Here is a 16,712-nt window from a genome sequence, read left to right as displayed (position 1 = left end):
AAAGAAACTGTCTATGAATCTGGAGATCCTTGATTTCAAACTCTTAGCTTCTGCCTGGTGGAAGGATTGAAGAGGGTGGGATGTAAGATGTTGGCAGCATTCCTAATGCATGGGGAGGTGTCGATGGAGTCGATGAAGGGGGGTTGGTTTCTGTGATGGCCTGAGCTGTACTCACAACTGTGCTGTTTCTTTTTTTATGAATATTTTACTTATATTTTCATCCAAGCTTCTTCAGCCCATATACAGTGTCCTGCCAACAATGGCAGTTCACATTCAAATATACATATATTCATTTTCTTTATGTCTAAAATACAGGCCCGTGTCTCTACCAGCCCCACAACTCACTCAAACTTCAACCAACAACAACAAAACTTTAACACCAGGAAAATAAATAAAAATATAAGGGGCAGGGATTGTCACAGCTCAGTGGGCGGCCACTGGGCTGATATTCATTCCTGACTTTCATTCCTGATCAGGATCAGCGCAAGGGAGAGGAATCCAGTTCTTGTGGTCTTGGGCAGGGTAGTTCCTCTCCGGCACGGCGATGCATCTGGACAGGATAGCTGCTATGGAGAATCTATAGAAATAAGTAAAGAACACTAGGGCATACAGAATTTTCTCAGGTTTCTGAGGAGATAGCGGCATTGGTTCACTTTCACTGGGACCATGTAAATGTCAGCCCTTAAAGTGGGAATGGTAAACTTTTCGGTTGCAATCTTAAAAAGGCCTTTTTAAATCTTGTGGAAATTCTAATCTCTATTCTCTTCTGAGATCAGTAGAATGGTGCTTGGGGCACAAGGCGATAGAGGGAGATGGGGTGCAAACAAGGAAGAAAGTTGGAAGGAATGAAAGGGAAAGAATAGAGTGCTTTGCTTTGTATCCAATCATACCAGGCATCAGAAAGTGCAACACTGCACACCTTGATGAACAGAGGGTGATATTGCGGATGGATTGCCCATGACCAGAGGCATTCCAGAGTGATTGGTGTTGAGACCTCTGCGGTTTGTGAGAGGTTTATTTTAAAATCCAAAGAGTGTGGGTTCTGGGCTCAAGTTGGCGGCGCCTGAGTTTAGCAGTGGCTTCGAGGGGTTGCAGAATCTAGGAGAGCAGAGGACTGGTGCATAGCACCAGAAAACGGGGAGACCACCTCCTATTTGAGAAGGAGAAGCAGACAACCCATGGGACGGTGACCGTAGCGACGGACCAGCGAGGGTAGGGCAGCGAGCTGTTGGTGTCTTGAGGAGAGGAACCCAGGCAGGCCGCAGGCTGCTGGCGACTGTAGTCAAGGAATTCACACCTGGCTGCCAACTGCTGGAGACTGGTTCTAGACTGGCTGAAGGGTTGCAAGGTATTGAAACTGGGATATGAGAAGGCGCTGAGGGTGCTGGAGGCTTCCTGATTATGTCAGAGGTTTGTACCTGAAACTCAGGTTGCCGATGATTTAGGCTGAAAGCTGTTTGGCTGTGATAGCTCTGGAGGTGTCGCCATGGACACTCAATGACTCTAGAGAGACAATCATTTGGTTCTCTTTCTCTGATTGAAAGGGACACCAGGAAATTTTGATGATGGCGAGTTTTTGTCTGCCTTAGGTAAATTAAAGGAAATTTTGTGTCATATTAGATTTTCTATTTATTACATGTCACTAAAAGAATCTTGAATATAAATGACTTGGATGACAAAGTAGGTGGATGGGTGAGTAAGTTTGCAAATTATGATAAGATTGGAAGAGTTGTGGACAGTGCAGAGTTATCAAGAATATATAAAGCTGTATATCAATTTCAGAAATTGCAGAGAAATGGCAGATGGAGTTTATCCAGACATGTATGAGGTATTACTCTTTGGGAGGTCAAATATAGGCAATTAATGGCAGGACTCTTAAAAGCATTGAGGTGCAGATGGATCTGAGGGTTCAGGGCAATAGTTGATTGTAAGTGACCACACAAGTAAATGGGATGGCAAATAAGGCCTATGGTGTTCTTGCCTTCATACCACCCTGTCATCTACTGGGCTTGGCATTGTATATAAAAGAAAATAAGGAAGTCATGTAACATGCAGTGCCGGATTCGAATCTGGGTTGCAGGTGCTGTAATAGCATTACGCTGGGTCCCCAGTGGAGGTCTCTGTATGCAAGAGTCCTGCCACTTTATATTGGGGACCTGGAGTGGAGAAAGTTGCACCAAGCAGTTCCGTGCTACCACTTCCCGAGTCGGTTCACCGACACCTTGGCCGCCTGTCACTTCTGTGGACGGGAGGAGATGGTGTACCATATTTGTGTGGAGTGTGAGAGGCTGCAGACCCTCTTTGCCTACCTGAAGGGGCTGCTCCTCAGGTTCTGGCTGCACTTCAGCCCCACCACACTCCTGATTTACGGTTACCCTGTGTGGAGGGGTCAGGCACTCAGGGGATCTCCTTGTGGGGTTGTTGGTAGGCCTGGCCAAACTGGCTATTATTGACAGGTCAACAGTCGAGGGTTCAGGGCGAGCTGACTGCCTGCTCCTCTTTTGGGGTTATGCCCGGCTCTGTGTGTTGTTAGATACAAAACACGTGGTATCTTAAGGGTCGTTGGCCAAAGTCTGGGAATGGTGGGACCCCCAGGGGATGAAGTGCATTATCGATAGCTTCAGCAGGATTTTAATTTGAAAATGTAAATTATATATAATTGAGGGGCAGTGATGCTATACCGATTCTCGTGAATATCCAGCAATGTTTAGACGTGTTTGTATTCGTCGATTTTTGCGTTTGAATAAACTTTTGTTTAAAAAATGTAATGTAACGCTAATCCCTGCCTCCCCTTTTCAATTGCACTCATTCTGAAGGGGCAATTATTTAACAGCTTTGCCTTCCCTCGACCACTTTGAAGCCCATTCTATTTGTTGAAAGGATAAGTCAAGTTCTATTGGTTTCCCCTCATGTGGACCCACTCTGTGAAAATGTATTTATGCCCAGTTTCAAAGTATGGCTGAAACCTCCACCTACTTGCCAATTATCCTCTGGTCACTGAAGTCTCTCTTCAGCTTTGATTTCAGGAGTTTCCGCTGGGTGCAGACAATGATCTTTGCAATTCGGGAAGTAAACAAAGATAGCACACTCCTGCCGAGCGTAAAGCTGGGCTATCGGATTTATGACACTTGTGCCACACACTCTCAGTCTCTCAGAGCAGCCTTGGCGTCAACAACTGGTGAAGCAGAAGAGATGGATGGTCATGCCTGTGAAGGATCTGCTTTCATCCCTGTAATTGTTGGAGACTCTGGATCCACGCAGTCCATGATCATGCAAAGGATCCTGGGCCCTTTCAGAGTTCCAATGGTAAGTTGATTTTAAGACAGTTTGATCGGAGGTTTTCCATTCACAAAGCCAGCAGGATGCATATTCACCTCAATTTCCTGCAAAGAAATCTTGGCCATGTTGAGACAGAGAGCAGAACAGTGCAGAAACAGGCCCTTCAGCCCAACTTGGCCATGCCAGCCACGTTCCCTGTTCCCTTCCCGTGCTAAACCTATTTGCTTACAAGCCAAACGCACCCCCTGAAACTTTCCTAGTCATGTACCATGTATTTTAAATGCCTGACTCAACCGCTCCCTTTTGCAGCTCGTACATCCCACCATCTGCATGGAAGTGTTATCTCTGAAGCCCCTTATAAATCTTTCCCATCAATGTTAACCTACGCCCTCTAGTTTTTGACTCTCCTACCCTGAGAGAAAGTCTGTGACCACACACTTTACCAATGTACATTATGATTTCATAAACCTCTATAGTGTTACCCCTGTCCTCCCCTCCTCCATTACAAGAGAAAACATTTTTTAAAATCTTTTCTCTTCTTATACCTCAAGCCCTCCAATCCTACTAACATCCTTTTAAATACTTTCTGCATCTGAGCTCGCTTATTAACATCCTTCCTACATCAAGGTGACCACAATATCCTAAGTGTGGTCTCATTATCGTCTTTAGATCCTGCTAGCCTAACTCCTGTACTCAAAGCCAAGCACTTCAGTCTGTGTCGCCCTTTTGAGGCGATGACACAGTTAAGATTGCTGGATCAACAGCTTCCCAAAGGAAGGGCCACAAATGGAGTTAAACAAGAAAGTCTGCAGACACAGGAAGTAATGGGACTCAGGCCTGAAACAGCGTCCGCCCTTTTACTTCTGATTGATGCTGTGAGACCTACTTCTCCAGCACATTTGTTGTTTGCAAAGGACCATAAATAGAGTGGGAGCAGTGCTTTAATTGGAGAGCTCTTTCAGAAGGTGAGCTGTGTAACTGTGTAGGATTATTGATTTATTCATGGTTTTTATCCCCACAGGTCAGCTACTTTGCATCCTGCGCATGTCTGAGCCGCAGGAACGAGTTCCCAGCCTTCTTCAGGACCATGCCGAGCGATGCCCACCAGGCCCGGGGATTGGCTCAGCTGGTACATCGGTTCGGCTGGACCTGGGTGGGGTTGGTGGCTGGCGGCGACGACTATGGCCGTAATGGCATTCAAGCGTTCAGCGAGCAGGTCAGACGGCTCGGCGTGTGCATCGCCTTCACCGAAGTCATTCCCAAGGTGTACTCCCGGCAGAAGATCCTTCAGATCACAGAGGCAATCAAAGCGTCGACGGCCAGGGTCATCGTCATGTTTGCCATTGAGGGGGATGCGTACCCTTTAATCAGAGAAATTGTGAAGCAAAACATCACTGGAAGGCAATGGATTGCAAGTGAGGCGTGGGTTACATCAGCTTTAATGGCAACCAGAGAGAATCTCCTCTCTCTGAGTGGAACAATAGGATTTGCTATCCACAGGGGGGAAATCCCAGGCCTGAGGGATTTCCTTCTTGAAGCCCATCCATTCAAAACTCCCAATAATATCTTTGTGAAAGAATTGTGGGAGACAACGTTTGAATGTTCCTTCACGACACCAGGTAGTATCAAAGGGAACAATGCCTCTCACAGCCAATGCACTGGTTCAGAGGACTTAAACAGGATGTACAATATATATTCAGATGTGTCCCAACTGAGAGTTTCTTACAACGTTTACAAAGCAGTGTATGCAATTGCTCATGCCCTCCACAATCTCAACTCTTGCAAAAATGATCCTGCACTAAATAGGACCTGTGCAAATATTTTTAAGTTCGAACCATGGCAGGTAGGATGTTTAAGATTCTGGGAGAAATTGGTGCAATCTTGCATGACAACGCGTTTGGCTAGCTATCGGTCTGTGTCATCAATGAGCAATGCCCCTCTCCATGTCAATTGCCTGGTTAGTCGACTCAGCTGTGTTTCCCTTGGGGCATACACCACCACTGGAGCCCCACTGAGCAGATTGATCCCAAGTCCTCTCTGTGTGAGCTGAGCTAATCTCACTTTAAGGCAGTTGTTTCACTTACATCCCACTTTAAGTAATCCCTATGCCATCTGTATTCTGTGATTAAGGGATTACTTCAGGTGGGATGTGAGTGGGAAGGGAAGGTTGGGAATCACTGCTCTTGACCCAATTGTTACTGAAATATTTTGCTTGAGAAAAATGGTCATTGGCCCATTTCCAGTTATGAAACCATGCACATAACGAGTCAATGAAGGACAATTAAAACAGTGGTTTTCAAAAAACTAAGCCCTTCCTATCTCATGCCCCTCTAGTTTTCTTTTATCCATGTGCTTGATGTCAAGTGTCTTAAATGTGCCAAATATTTCACCTTTAACCACCACCCCTGGCAAGGTATTCCAGGCACCCACAACTTAATAAAAATCTTACCTCCGATGTCGCCCTTAAATTTCCTCCCCTCACTTTTATGAGACTAAAGTAGAAAGGTATGAGAGGGTGGGGGCTGGGGAAGGGCAAGAAGTGCACAAGCTGGGAGAGATGGAGAGACAGTGATATTTTTATCAGAATAAGTAGCCTCCTCGATAACCCACAAGATAAAATTCTGCGAGGCAGTGCAAGGGTGGAGGGTCAGAATCTTTTCCCCAGCATAAGAGTGTCACACACTAGAGGTCACGTATTTAAGGTTAGAGTGTGGTGGTGGAAGCAGAGGAGTTTAAAGGAGATGTTGTGGGGCAATTTTTCTTTACATAGAAAGTGGTGGTGGCCTGGAATGGTCTGCCAGGAGCAGTGGTGGAAGCAAGTACTATAGTCGTGTTTAAGGGGTTTAAGTGTTTAAGAGGCTTCTAAATAGACACATGAATATGGAGGAGAATGGATCATATGCCGAGAGCAGAGTTTTAGTTAACCTGTGGATCATATTCAGTACAGACATCGTGGCCAAAAGGCCTGTTCCTGTGATGGACTTTTATGTAGGATAGATTTTCATCCTTATTCCGTTGGCACATAAATGGTGACTCCATGGTGAAATCTTCGATAAAGGCATGTTTTGATTAGACGATAAAGAAACAATATATGTAAAACACAGAAGTCTGAAGACACCATGACTGAAGAAAAAATACAGTGCTGGAGAAACACAGGTAGTTAAACAATGTACTGTATGTGGCCCAAACTTAGTAGGCACCTGCAGACATTTATTCATTCCTTGATGAAGGGCTCAAGCCTGAAATGTTGATGATGTATCTTTATCTTTGCAACGTCACGTACACTGTTTGACCAGTTGTTTTTCTCCAGCATTGGGTTTTTTAAAAAATAATATATTCCTGAAACTGTTTTATAATATATATATGGAATAGCAGAGAATGAGGAGCAAAGAACAGGCCATTCAGCTCATCAGGTCATACTGATATTTGTACATGAAAGTTCTCGCCCTCGCCTCACTTAACCCTCCTGAGATAACTTCTATTACTCTCTTGCTTTCATGCACCTTTGGCACTGCACTGGTGCTTCATGGTTAGAGCTGTTAATCCAAGCTCCATGGTGCCCAAGATATCCAAGCAGCGAGGCACCAATTGCTTCATATTTTTAATTTTGTTCAGGGGCCGCGAGGGCTCACCCATCAGTGATTCCTTCCAGAAGGCTGATGTGATGCTCTGCAGTCATTATGGTGAACATATTCCTGCACCAGGTGTAATGTGGCAGAACTGAGCTTGAAGGTATTCAAATTCAAGTTTATTATCAGATTACACCTGGTACAGTGAGAAGGATTCTTCCATGAGATAACTCTCACATGAGTACAGCTGAACAAAGAAGGGCAATGCAAGAACATAATTACAGAGGGTAGAGTTACAATGAAAAAGATCAATGAGTGCAAAGCATGGTTGTGGGGTTTATTCAGGAGCCTGATGGCTGCGGGGAAGACATTTTATATCTATTGGTTTGTGGGGGGGTGGGGGCGAGGCTAGTCTGGGTTGTGGTGGATCTAGACCGCAGGAGGTGTAGCTGGAGTCCATGGAGGGGAGGGAAGTTTGCGTGATGTTCTGTGGCTACTTCCATCTTGGGTGGAGCAGCTTCCTGTGCCACACTATGATTCATCCATTTCATATGCTTATAATGGTCTACCTGAAGAAGTTGAGAGACATGTTGGACCTTTTTCTCCAGAGTGGTGAGTACCTGGAATGTACAACCTTAGAGAGTGATGGAAGCTGAATAACTGACAGCACTTGACCATGAGATCATATGATATAGGAGCAGAAGCCGGCCATTTGGCCCATCAAGTCCACTCCACCATTCCTTCACGAGATGATCCATTCTCCCATTCAGCCTCACTACCCTGCCTTCTCCCCATAACCTTTGATTCCCTGACTATTCAGATACCTATAAGTCTCTGCCTTCAATACACCCAATGGCCTGTCCTCCACAGCTGCCTGTGGCAGAAAATTCCAAACGTTCACCATTCTCTGGCTAATGAAATTCCTCCGCATCTCTGTTTTAAATGGGTAGCCTTCAATCCTGAAGTTATGGCCCCTTGTCCTTGATTCCTTGGTCATGGGAAACAACTTTGCCACAACTATGCTATCCAGGCTTTTCAACATTCGAAATGCATCTATGAAGTTTCCCCCACCCCCCACCCCAGCTCCCCATCCATCTGAACTCCAAGAGAACAGTGCAAGAGCCATCAAGCGTTGTTCATGTGCTAAACCTTTCATTCCAGGAACCATTCTTCTGAATCTTCAACGCCACCACATTTTTCCTTAAAAAAAGGAACCCAAAACTGTACCCGGTACTCCACATGAGGTCTCACCTTTGAGGAAACTCTAGATGGGCACTTGAATTTCTTAAGCATTGAAGTGTATGCGTCAAGAGTTGGAGAATGGAATTAGTGCAGATGGAGGCTCACTGGTTAGCATGGATATTGAGGGATGAATGGCCTGTTACTTTGTTGTGTGTTTCTATGTCTATGTGGTAGACAATTGTCACTAAGTACTTGTGAGACACAGAGATGGACTTACAAGCCATTTAGTTGTTAGAGCAAGTGGAAATGGTAGATGGACAAAATTGGTGGGTTTCTATACAAATAAGAACCATGTTACTATTGCATTGTAGAACCTTATTTCTAGACATGGAATCAGCAATGTTTGGCTTATTTTCTCATATTCACTGAGGGAGTGATCATTTCTTCAATGTTTCTTTAACAAGTGTCAACAAATGCACTTTTGAATTATGTGTTCTGTACAGTTTATACAAAAATGTGGACCATAGAACTTACCGCACTGATCCAGGCCATTTGAGCCAGCTAGTCATGCTGAACTATTTTTCCACCTTGCCCCTGCATCCAGATCATAGCCCTCCATACCCCTCCCACCCATGCAACTATCCAAATTTCTCTTAAATATCGTAATCAAGCCCAGGTGCATCACTCCCACTGGGAGCTCGTTCCAGACTCTCACTACCCTGAGTATAGAAGTTCCCCCTCATTTTCCCCTTACCCATTTCACTTTTCATCTTTAACCCAAGGTTTTAGTTCTTGTCTCACCCTCCGAAAATGTCCGCTTACATTTACCCTATCTATACCCCTCAAACGTTTGCATGCCTCTATCAAATTCCCCTCTTTCACTGACACTCCAGGGACTTGTCCTAGCCCAGCCATGCTCAACGGAGGTTGGGGGCCACAGCACATTTAAGGGGATGGGGGCATGGATTTAAATCCTTAATAAGGGGAGACCTAAATGTATGGGGGATTATGGAAACTATAATATGTATGTTCACATTTTCGTCTTTCCTAAATGTTAATTAAGAATGATGTCTTATTTGTTTGTTCAGAACAAGTCACAGTTGTTACTCTCAGAGTAAAAGCCTTGCTTCCTTTTCACCTCATGCTATATAACTATTTTTTATGTCTTTGCTGTCGACAGTATGAGAGAAGTATGGAAGAAACCTGACTGCTTTACAGGAAAGGGGGATATAAACTTTGAGCAGAGTCCTAAGGGGGCTGTCGCCAATAAAAGGTTAAGAATGGCTGTCCTCATTTGTTCAACTTCATGCCTTAAGTTCCAACAACATCCTTGTCAATTTTCTCTGCCCTCTTTCAAGCTTGTTGCTATCTTAGTCAGTAGGTGACCAAAACTGCACACAATATTTCATATTTGGCCTCACCAACATCAAGTTCAAGTTTATTTATCATCTGATTGTACCCGACAAAGCAGTATTCTTTGGTCCTCAGTTCAACACACTGCAAACACATATAGTGAGAAATGATACCCAGTTCAACACACACACACATATATAAAAATCATTGAATAAATAGTGGCATCTCGGAGATTTATATGAGCAGTTCATCAGTCATTCAGCATTTTCACTGCCCGTGGGAAGAAGCTGTTTCTCAGCCTGGTGTTTCTGGCTCTGATACTCCTGTGTCTCTTGATGAACGATCAAGAGACAGTTGGAATCTTATACAGCTTCAACTTAACATCCCAATGTAGTTGTGGTTAGGATGTGGCAAAGTAAAACTATTTTTTATGAGCTCTGCTCTGTATTCCTTTCTTTTTTACAAAAGCTCCTCCATTACCTGAAAGAGGTGAACTACACAACCAATTTGGGGGAAGACATTCACTTCGATGAGAATGGGGACCCACTCGCGTCATATGATATCATAAACTGGCAAAGAAAAGCGGATGGATCTGTTAAGTATGTTCATGTCGGCAGATTCGATGCAGCGTCAGGCTTGGATGGCTTCACTCAGATCAAAGTAGAAAATATTGTTTGGCATGGCGGCCAAACCTCGGTAAGAGTACTCACTTGACGAGAACTGAAACACGAGAGCACTGCAGATGCTGTGATTGGAGTTAAAAGCACAGAAATGCTGGAGGAGCTCATGCTCGTGGCATCCAGAGGAGGAAAGGATGTATCACCAACGTTGTGAGACCTGCGGAGTTGCTCCAGCATTTTTTTCAGTTTTCACTACATCCTATCTGCAATGAGGCGACTGGAACTGAATGCAATGCTCCAAATGTGGTCTAACCAGAGTTTCATGGAAATGCAAAGACATCAGAAAGATCAAGGACAAATGAAAGGTTTGAGGTTTTCCTGATCTTTGGATGCCGTTATCAAGTGCTGGCAGAGTGGCTGAAGTCAAGAAGAATGTGAAAGACCAAGAGAGGTGGAATTCAAATTGACAGTCCTGGCAATGTGCTTGTTCATTCATTTTCCAGAGCTCTGCTAATATTACAAAAAAATAACATGGCCCTCAATGTTAACAAATGAAACAAGGTAAAGATAAAACTATAGATGATCGTAAAAACACAGAAATACTGGAGGAATTGATCAGGTCTCGCGGTGTCCACAGGAGGTAAAGATCTCTTTGTGTTTTTACTAAGATGACTCCCTTGTTGACTCATTGCCAAAACCTGCAGGCCTGCTGTCAAGATGCTGATCCCCCTAAAGTCTGTGGCAATGATTTTGTTCTTCAATCACTGCACCTGCAGACTTTCGTATTTTACTACAGCTGCAGTGACTGTTACGCCTGATCCCTAGTCAATGTGCAGCTTCTTGGGCGTGGCTGAGATTTTCTTAGATTTTCTGCCTTAGCAGACGGTGGTTATGTTAATTTATACCATTGAGGTTGGTGGCTGAGGCAAGTAAGAATGCTGGCGCTTCTATGCATTTTAAATTATGTATATGGCAATATTCTCTTGCCGTCACCCCATTCCAAGGTAAAAAGGCCTTGCTTTTCCACGACTCAGGTGCTGCGGTCAGTCTGCATGGACAGCTGTCCTCCAGGCACAAGGAAAACTGTTCCAAAGGGACAACCAGTTTGCTGCTCCGAATGCTCACAGTGTCCGGATGGGGAGATCAGTAATGACACAGGTAGATTATTCACCCTTGGTCAAACCCTTAACTTAATTACATTTTGACCCAGTGGTTGAAGGATATAGGTGATGGAAATCCTACTTTGACCTTTGTGGAGCACTTTTGCTCTGTCTGCTGCAAACAGTACGTACCTCCGAGTGGCTAACCACTTCAAGTCCACATCCCGTTCCCACAGTGAAATGTCTGTCCATGGCTGTACACTGCCAGGTTGAGGCCTCTCATAAATTGGAAGAACTACACCCAATATTCTCTCTCTGCAGTCTTCAACCAGACAACCATTTCTGTTAATCCCCTCCTCTGGTCTCTCTTCTTCCCTACCTCTCTGTCTCCCTCTTGGCTCCCCACTTCTTTCTTTTCCTTCTCCTAAGAGAGCTTTCTTTCTGAGCTCTCTCCCCTATCACTTCCCCTATCTGAGTTTCATTCTCTTCTACTCTCCTACCTGTACCCACCTATCACTTCCTACCTGTTAGTCTCCTTCCTCTCCCCACAACTATTTATTCAGGTATCTGCCTGTTTCTCAGTGCTCCTTAAGAAGGGCCGAGGCCCAAAATGTCAACTCAGGTGTGCCTAAGAGACTGAGGAGATTTGGCATGATGGTGGATACTCTATCGAACTTCTACATGTGCACTGTGGAAAGTATAGCGACTGGTTGCATCACAGCCTGTTTGGGAATCTGAATCCAAGGCTCACAGAGGTCTGCAAAGGCAGTAAACACAGCCAGTTCTATCACAGGCTCTGACCTCCCATCGACTGCAGACATCTCCATGAGGCCCTGCCTCAGGATGGCAGCCAACATCATTAAGGACCCCTATCGCCCTGGTCACAACCTCGTCTCACAGGTCCCTTCAGGCAGAAGATACAGAAGCCTGAAGACCAGCATGTCTAGGCTCAAGAATTGTTTATTTCAAACAGCCGTCAGGTTCTTGAAAATCCCCTTATTACACCAAATTTTAAATTTAAATTTAGAAATATAGCACTTTAACAAGTAATTTCGGCCCATGAGCCCCTGATGCCGAATTACAACCGATTAACTTACAATGCCTACAGTGTTTCAAATAGTGGGGTGAAACTGGAGCCCCTGGGGAAAACCCACACAGACACGGGGAGAATGTACAAACTCCTTATTGGCAGTGCGGGATTTGAACCCCTGTCCCAGTCGCTGGCACTGCAAAAGCATTGTGTTAACCATTACTCTAACCATGCCACCCCAGGGATTCATCTGATACCACAAAAGGTCTGTCTGCAGTATTGTAGCGCCCTTTTTCTTGCATATGGTTGCTGAGAATATTTATTATCCATAGTTTGCATTTATTATCTTTTCAATTCAATTCAATTTAATGAAAACATTTTTTGTTAAGTACATGTTTGCATCCAACAAATAGGAATGTCAGTGAATATGTACATTGTACAATGTGTATGATAATAAACTCCCCATCATTGTCTCCACTTTGGTTTTATGGTGTCTCCATCAAACACGTCAGAGGAGATTCTTATTCTGTGTTAAATGTAGTTTATTTTTCTGATCTTCAGATTCTCTCAACTGTGTCCCGTGTTCACCGGAAGACTGGCCGAACCACCTAAGGAATGAATGCATCCCCAAACCCATCGAGTACCTGTCGTTGGAGGACACCCTGGGGATCACCCTGACAACAGTGTCCCTGCTGGGAACAGCCAGCGTGGTGACTGTAGCAGGGGTGGTGTGGTACTACAGGAGAACCCCCATCGTTCGAGCCAACAACTCTGTGCTCAGCTTCCTGCTCCTGTTCTCCTTGGCGCTGTGTTTCCTCTGCTCGCTGGCCTTTATCGGGGAACCCTCCACCTGGTCCTGCAGGCTGAGGCACACCATGTTCGGCGTCAGTTCGGTTCTCTGCCTCTCCTGCGTGTTGGCCAAGACCCTGGTGGTGCTTGTGGCATTTAAAACCACTCTCCCCGGCCACAACCTGACCAAGTGGTTCGGGACCCTGCAGCAGATCCTCAGCGTCCTGCTCTGCACAGCCATCCAGATGGTGACTTGCCTGCTGTGGCTTCTCCTGGCCACTCCCTTCCCAGTGAAGCAGACCAAATACTACAAGGAGAAGATCATCTATGAGTGTGATTTAGGCTCAGTGGCTGCATTCTGCTGCGAGCTGGGTTACATCGGTTTGCTGTCGTGCGCCAGCTTTGTTCTGGCATTCCTAGCTCGAAAGCTCCCGGATAATTTCAATGAGGCAAAGTTCATCACATTTAGCATGCTGATCTTCTGTGCAGTGTGGCTGGCGTTTATCCCGGCCTACACCAGTTCTCCTGGGAAGTACGCTGTGGCTGTCGAAATCTTTGCCATTTTGGCATCGAGTTTTGGTGTGCTTATCTGCATATTTGTCCCCAAATGTTACATCATCCTGTTAAAACCAGAACAAAACACCAAGAAACATCTGATGGGCCGAACAGTTCAACACATTTAATATGTTCCTCATTCTAAATATTTACATCTGCGTGATGTTCGTGCTGCGGGGAAGAACGTTGTCCTCAAATCGGAATTTATTGTCATAAACATGTGTCACAAAATTCATTCTTTTGACCCCCGCATCAGCAGACTTTCTTGTTTAACCCCAGCAAATACTCTCCTCACAACTGCCCACAACTCTAATACCATCAGAATCACTAAGCTGCCTCGTACCGTTTTAACTGAGCTTTTTCTCTGTAACACTACACTCTGCACTTCAGTTTAATTTTACTGTGTCTGGTTGTTCTTAAGTGTGAGTTGACTTGCCTGGGTAACATAAGAACATAAGAAATAGGAGCAGGAGTCGACCATTCGCCCCGTCGAGCCTGCTCCGCCATTCAATCAGATCATGGCTGATCTGATCATTGATTCACTCCACCTAGTTGCCTTTTCCCCATATCCCTTCATTCCTTTTTATTGTAAAAATCTATCTAATTGAACCTTAAATATGTTTAATGAAGTCGCCTCAATCACTTCCCTGGGCGGAGAATTCCACAGATTCACGACTCTCTGGGAAAAACAGTTTTCCCACATCTGCATCTTAAATCTACTCCCACCTTGAGGCTGTGTCCCCTGGTTCTGGTCTCCCCTACCAGTGAAAACACTTTTCCTGCCTCTACCTTATCTATCCCTTTCATAATTTTATATGTTTCTATAAGATTTCCTCTCATTCTTCTCAATTCGAGTGAGGATAATCTCAGGTGATTCAGTCTCTCCAGGTGGGTCAACCCCCCCTCATCTCCAGGATGAACCTAGTGAATCTCCTCTGCGCTGCCTCCAAGGCCAGTCTTTCCTTCCTCAAGTATGGAGGCCAGAACCGCACACAGTTCTCCAGGTGTGGCCTCACCAGTACCTTGTACAGCTGCATCATGGCTTCCCTGCTCTTGAATTCAATTCTTCCAGCAATGAAGGCCAACATTCTATTTTCTTTAATAACCTGTTGTACCTGCAACCCAACTTTTTGCGATTCATGCACAAGCCCTCCCAGGTCCTTCTGCATGACAGCACGCTGCAGTTTTTCACTATTCAAATAATAATCTGCTCTTCTATTTTTCCTACCCAAGTGGATGACCTCGCATTTACTAATGTTATTCTCCATCTGCCAGACCTTTGCCCACTCACCTAATTTAACTATATACTTCTGCAGCCTCTGTACAATTTGCTTTTCCACTCAATTTAGTATCATCCACTTGGCTACACTACATCCTTACTTTACATTCATTCTTACACCACCTGCTGCACAAGCAGAGCTTGACCAGCCTGGATAACACACAGAGCAACTGTATCTCAGTGTATGTGACAATAAACAATACAATTCGATACAAGTCAATTCAGTTTATCTTTGTGAATTAAGGATAAAAGGGATCAGCGGCAGGCCTGAAAGTTCTGCTGCAAACGCACACCCTGGCCCCGACATCCTACGGGGCTGGGAACCCTTTCCCTGGTCCCAGCCATCCACAGGACTGATCCTCCTTTGCGATCTCTCACTCTGGCTCTGGTCACCTCCCCTTTCCCCTTCCAACTTCTGCAACCTTCCCCTTCCTCTCGTCAACCCCTCCTACCGTCCACCTCCTCATCCACTCAATCCTCTTCCCACCTACACCCGCCCCCCCCACCACTCCCACTCCAATCCCTGCCTGCTCTTTACCATCCCCTCTGACCTTCCCTTCTCAGGGATGCATCAATCTATCCTCAGTAGAGGACTCACCTTTGTCCCACTCAACCCACACCTCAACGAGTTCCACACACATCCTGAGGACAAACTCTTCTTCCATCAGCTCTGTCTCCGTGCCTACTTCAACAACCAGGATTCTCCACCTCCACACCTCCCCCTCTCTCCCACGACAGACCCCTTCTCCCACAAACATTCTTCCTCATCCTGGACACCTTGCTCCGGCCTTCTGCCTGTTTTGGACCTTGTAAAAAAATACCTTGAAGAAGGGCTTTGGCCCAAAACATCGGTAATATGTCTGTACCTCCTATGGACATTGTGAAACCTGCTGAATTCTTCCAGCATTTCTGTGTTTTCACAACAAAGCATCACTATCACCGAAGAAAGCATTTAATCTCTAACACAAGTGCTCCAGCAGCTCATGCTTTCCCCAAGATTCCAGCACCCACAGCCTTTGCCTTTCGCCACTGCCTGGAAGTCAAGACCTCCGAGCCGCAGCATATGTAATCCTACATGGTTATATATAACAATTACAGTACGGAAACAGGCCATCTCAGCCCCTCTAGTCTGCACCAATTTAAGTGAACTCCATGAGTCCCACCTACCTGTTCCCTGTCCTTAGCCCTTCAACCCCCTCACATCCATGCACTCATCCAACCTTCTCTTAAATGACAGAATTGACCCTGCTGCAACCACCTCTTCCGGAAGGTCATTCCACTCAGCCACCACTCTCTGAGTGAAGAAGCTACCTCTTATGTTACCTCTAAAGTTTTTCCCCCTAACCCTTAAATTATGACCCCTCATTCCAATCTCTCCTACCCTCAAGGGGAAGAGCCTATTCACATCTACTCTATCAATTCCCCTCATAATTTTATATACCTCTATCAAATCCCCCCTCAACCTTCTATGCTCCAATGTATAAAGACCCAGTCTACTCAATCTTTCTTGGTATGCTAGCTATTTTAGTAAACCTTCTCTGCACTCTCTCTACCTTATTGATATGTTTCCTATAATTGGAGACCAGAACTGCACACAATACTCCACACTTGGCCTCACCAATGCCTTGAACAGTCTCAACACCACCTCCCAGTTCCTATATTCTATGATAGCAGATCAAAAGCCTTCTTCACCACCCTATCTACATGAGAATCCACTTTCAAAGAACGATGAACCGTTATTCCATTTTTAAGTGACCTGCATTCCTTAACGCTCTCCCCTTCACTGCATACATCATGTTTTGATTATTCTTCCCAAAATGAATCACCTCACATTTATCTACACTAAACTCCATCTGCCACCTTTCAACCCACTCTTCTAAGCAACGAGTCACATACAACAACGCAGGAAGTTAGAGTGAAGAGTAGGCCATCACACCTCAAACCTCACCCGCTATT

At 45.1% G+C, this 16,712-nt stretch overlaps 1 protein-coding gene across 1 annotated transcript; it reads left to right on the top strand.

Moving 5' to 3' along the window:
* The first annotated feature begins 3,021 nt into the window (after positions 1–3,021).
* Positions 3,022–13,605, top strand: LOC138742723 (extracellular calcium-sensing receptor-like). The gene is made up of 5 exons (XM_069897511.1): positions 3,022–3,306; positions 4,301–5,122; positions 9,852–10,079; positions 11,038–11,161; positions 12,695–13,605. The coding sequence occupies exons 1-5, from the start codon at positions 3,049–3,051 to the stop codon at positions 13,603–13,605; spliced, it is 2,343 nt and encodes a 780-aa protein (XP_069753612.1). The 5' UTR covers positions 3,022–3,048.
* The last annotated feature ends 3,107 nt before the right edge of the window (positions 13,606–16,712 follow it).

This window comes from Narcine bancroftii, chromosome 9 (assembly GCF_036971445.1).
Source record: "Narcine bancroftii isolate sNarBan1 chromosome 9, sNarBan1.hap1, whole genome shotgun sequence".
Classification (NCBI taxonomy): Eukaryota; Metazoa; Chordata; class Chondrichthyes; order Torpediniformes; family Narcinidae; genus Narcine; species Narcine bancroftii.
Note: the sequence above shows the minus strand (reverse complement) of the source record. Positions and strands in the feature narration are given on the sequence as shown.

Bases quoted from the DNA above. Each gene is read 5' to 3' on its own strand.
- LOC138742723 (XM_069897511.1), top strand. From the start codon at position 3,049: ATGATCTTTGCAATTCGGGAAGTAAACAAAGATAGCACACTCCTGCCG. The intron at 5,123-9,851 runs GTAGGATGTTTA...TTTTTACAAAAG, and splicing joins TTAAGTTCGAACCATGGCAG to CTCCTCCATTACCTGAAAGA. The intron at 10,080-11,037 runs GTAAGAGTACTC...TCCACGACTCAG, and splicing joins GGCATGGCGGCCAAACCTCG to GTGCTGCGGTCAGTCTGCAT.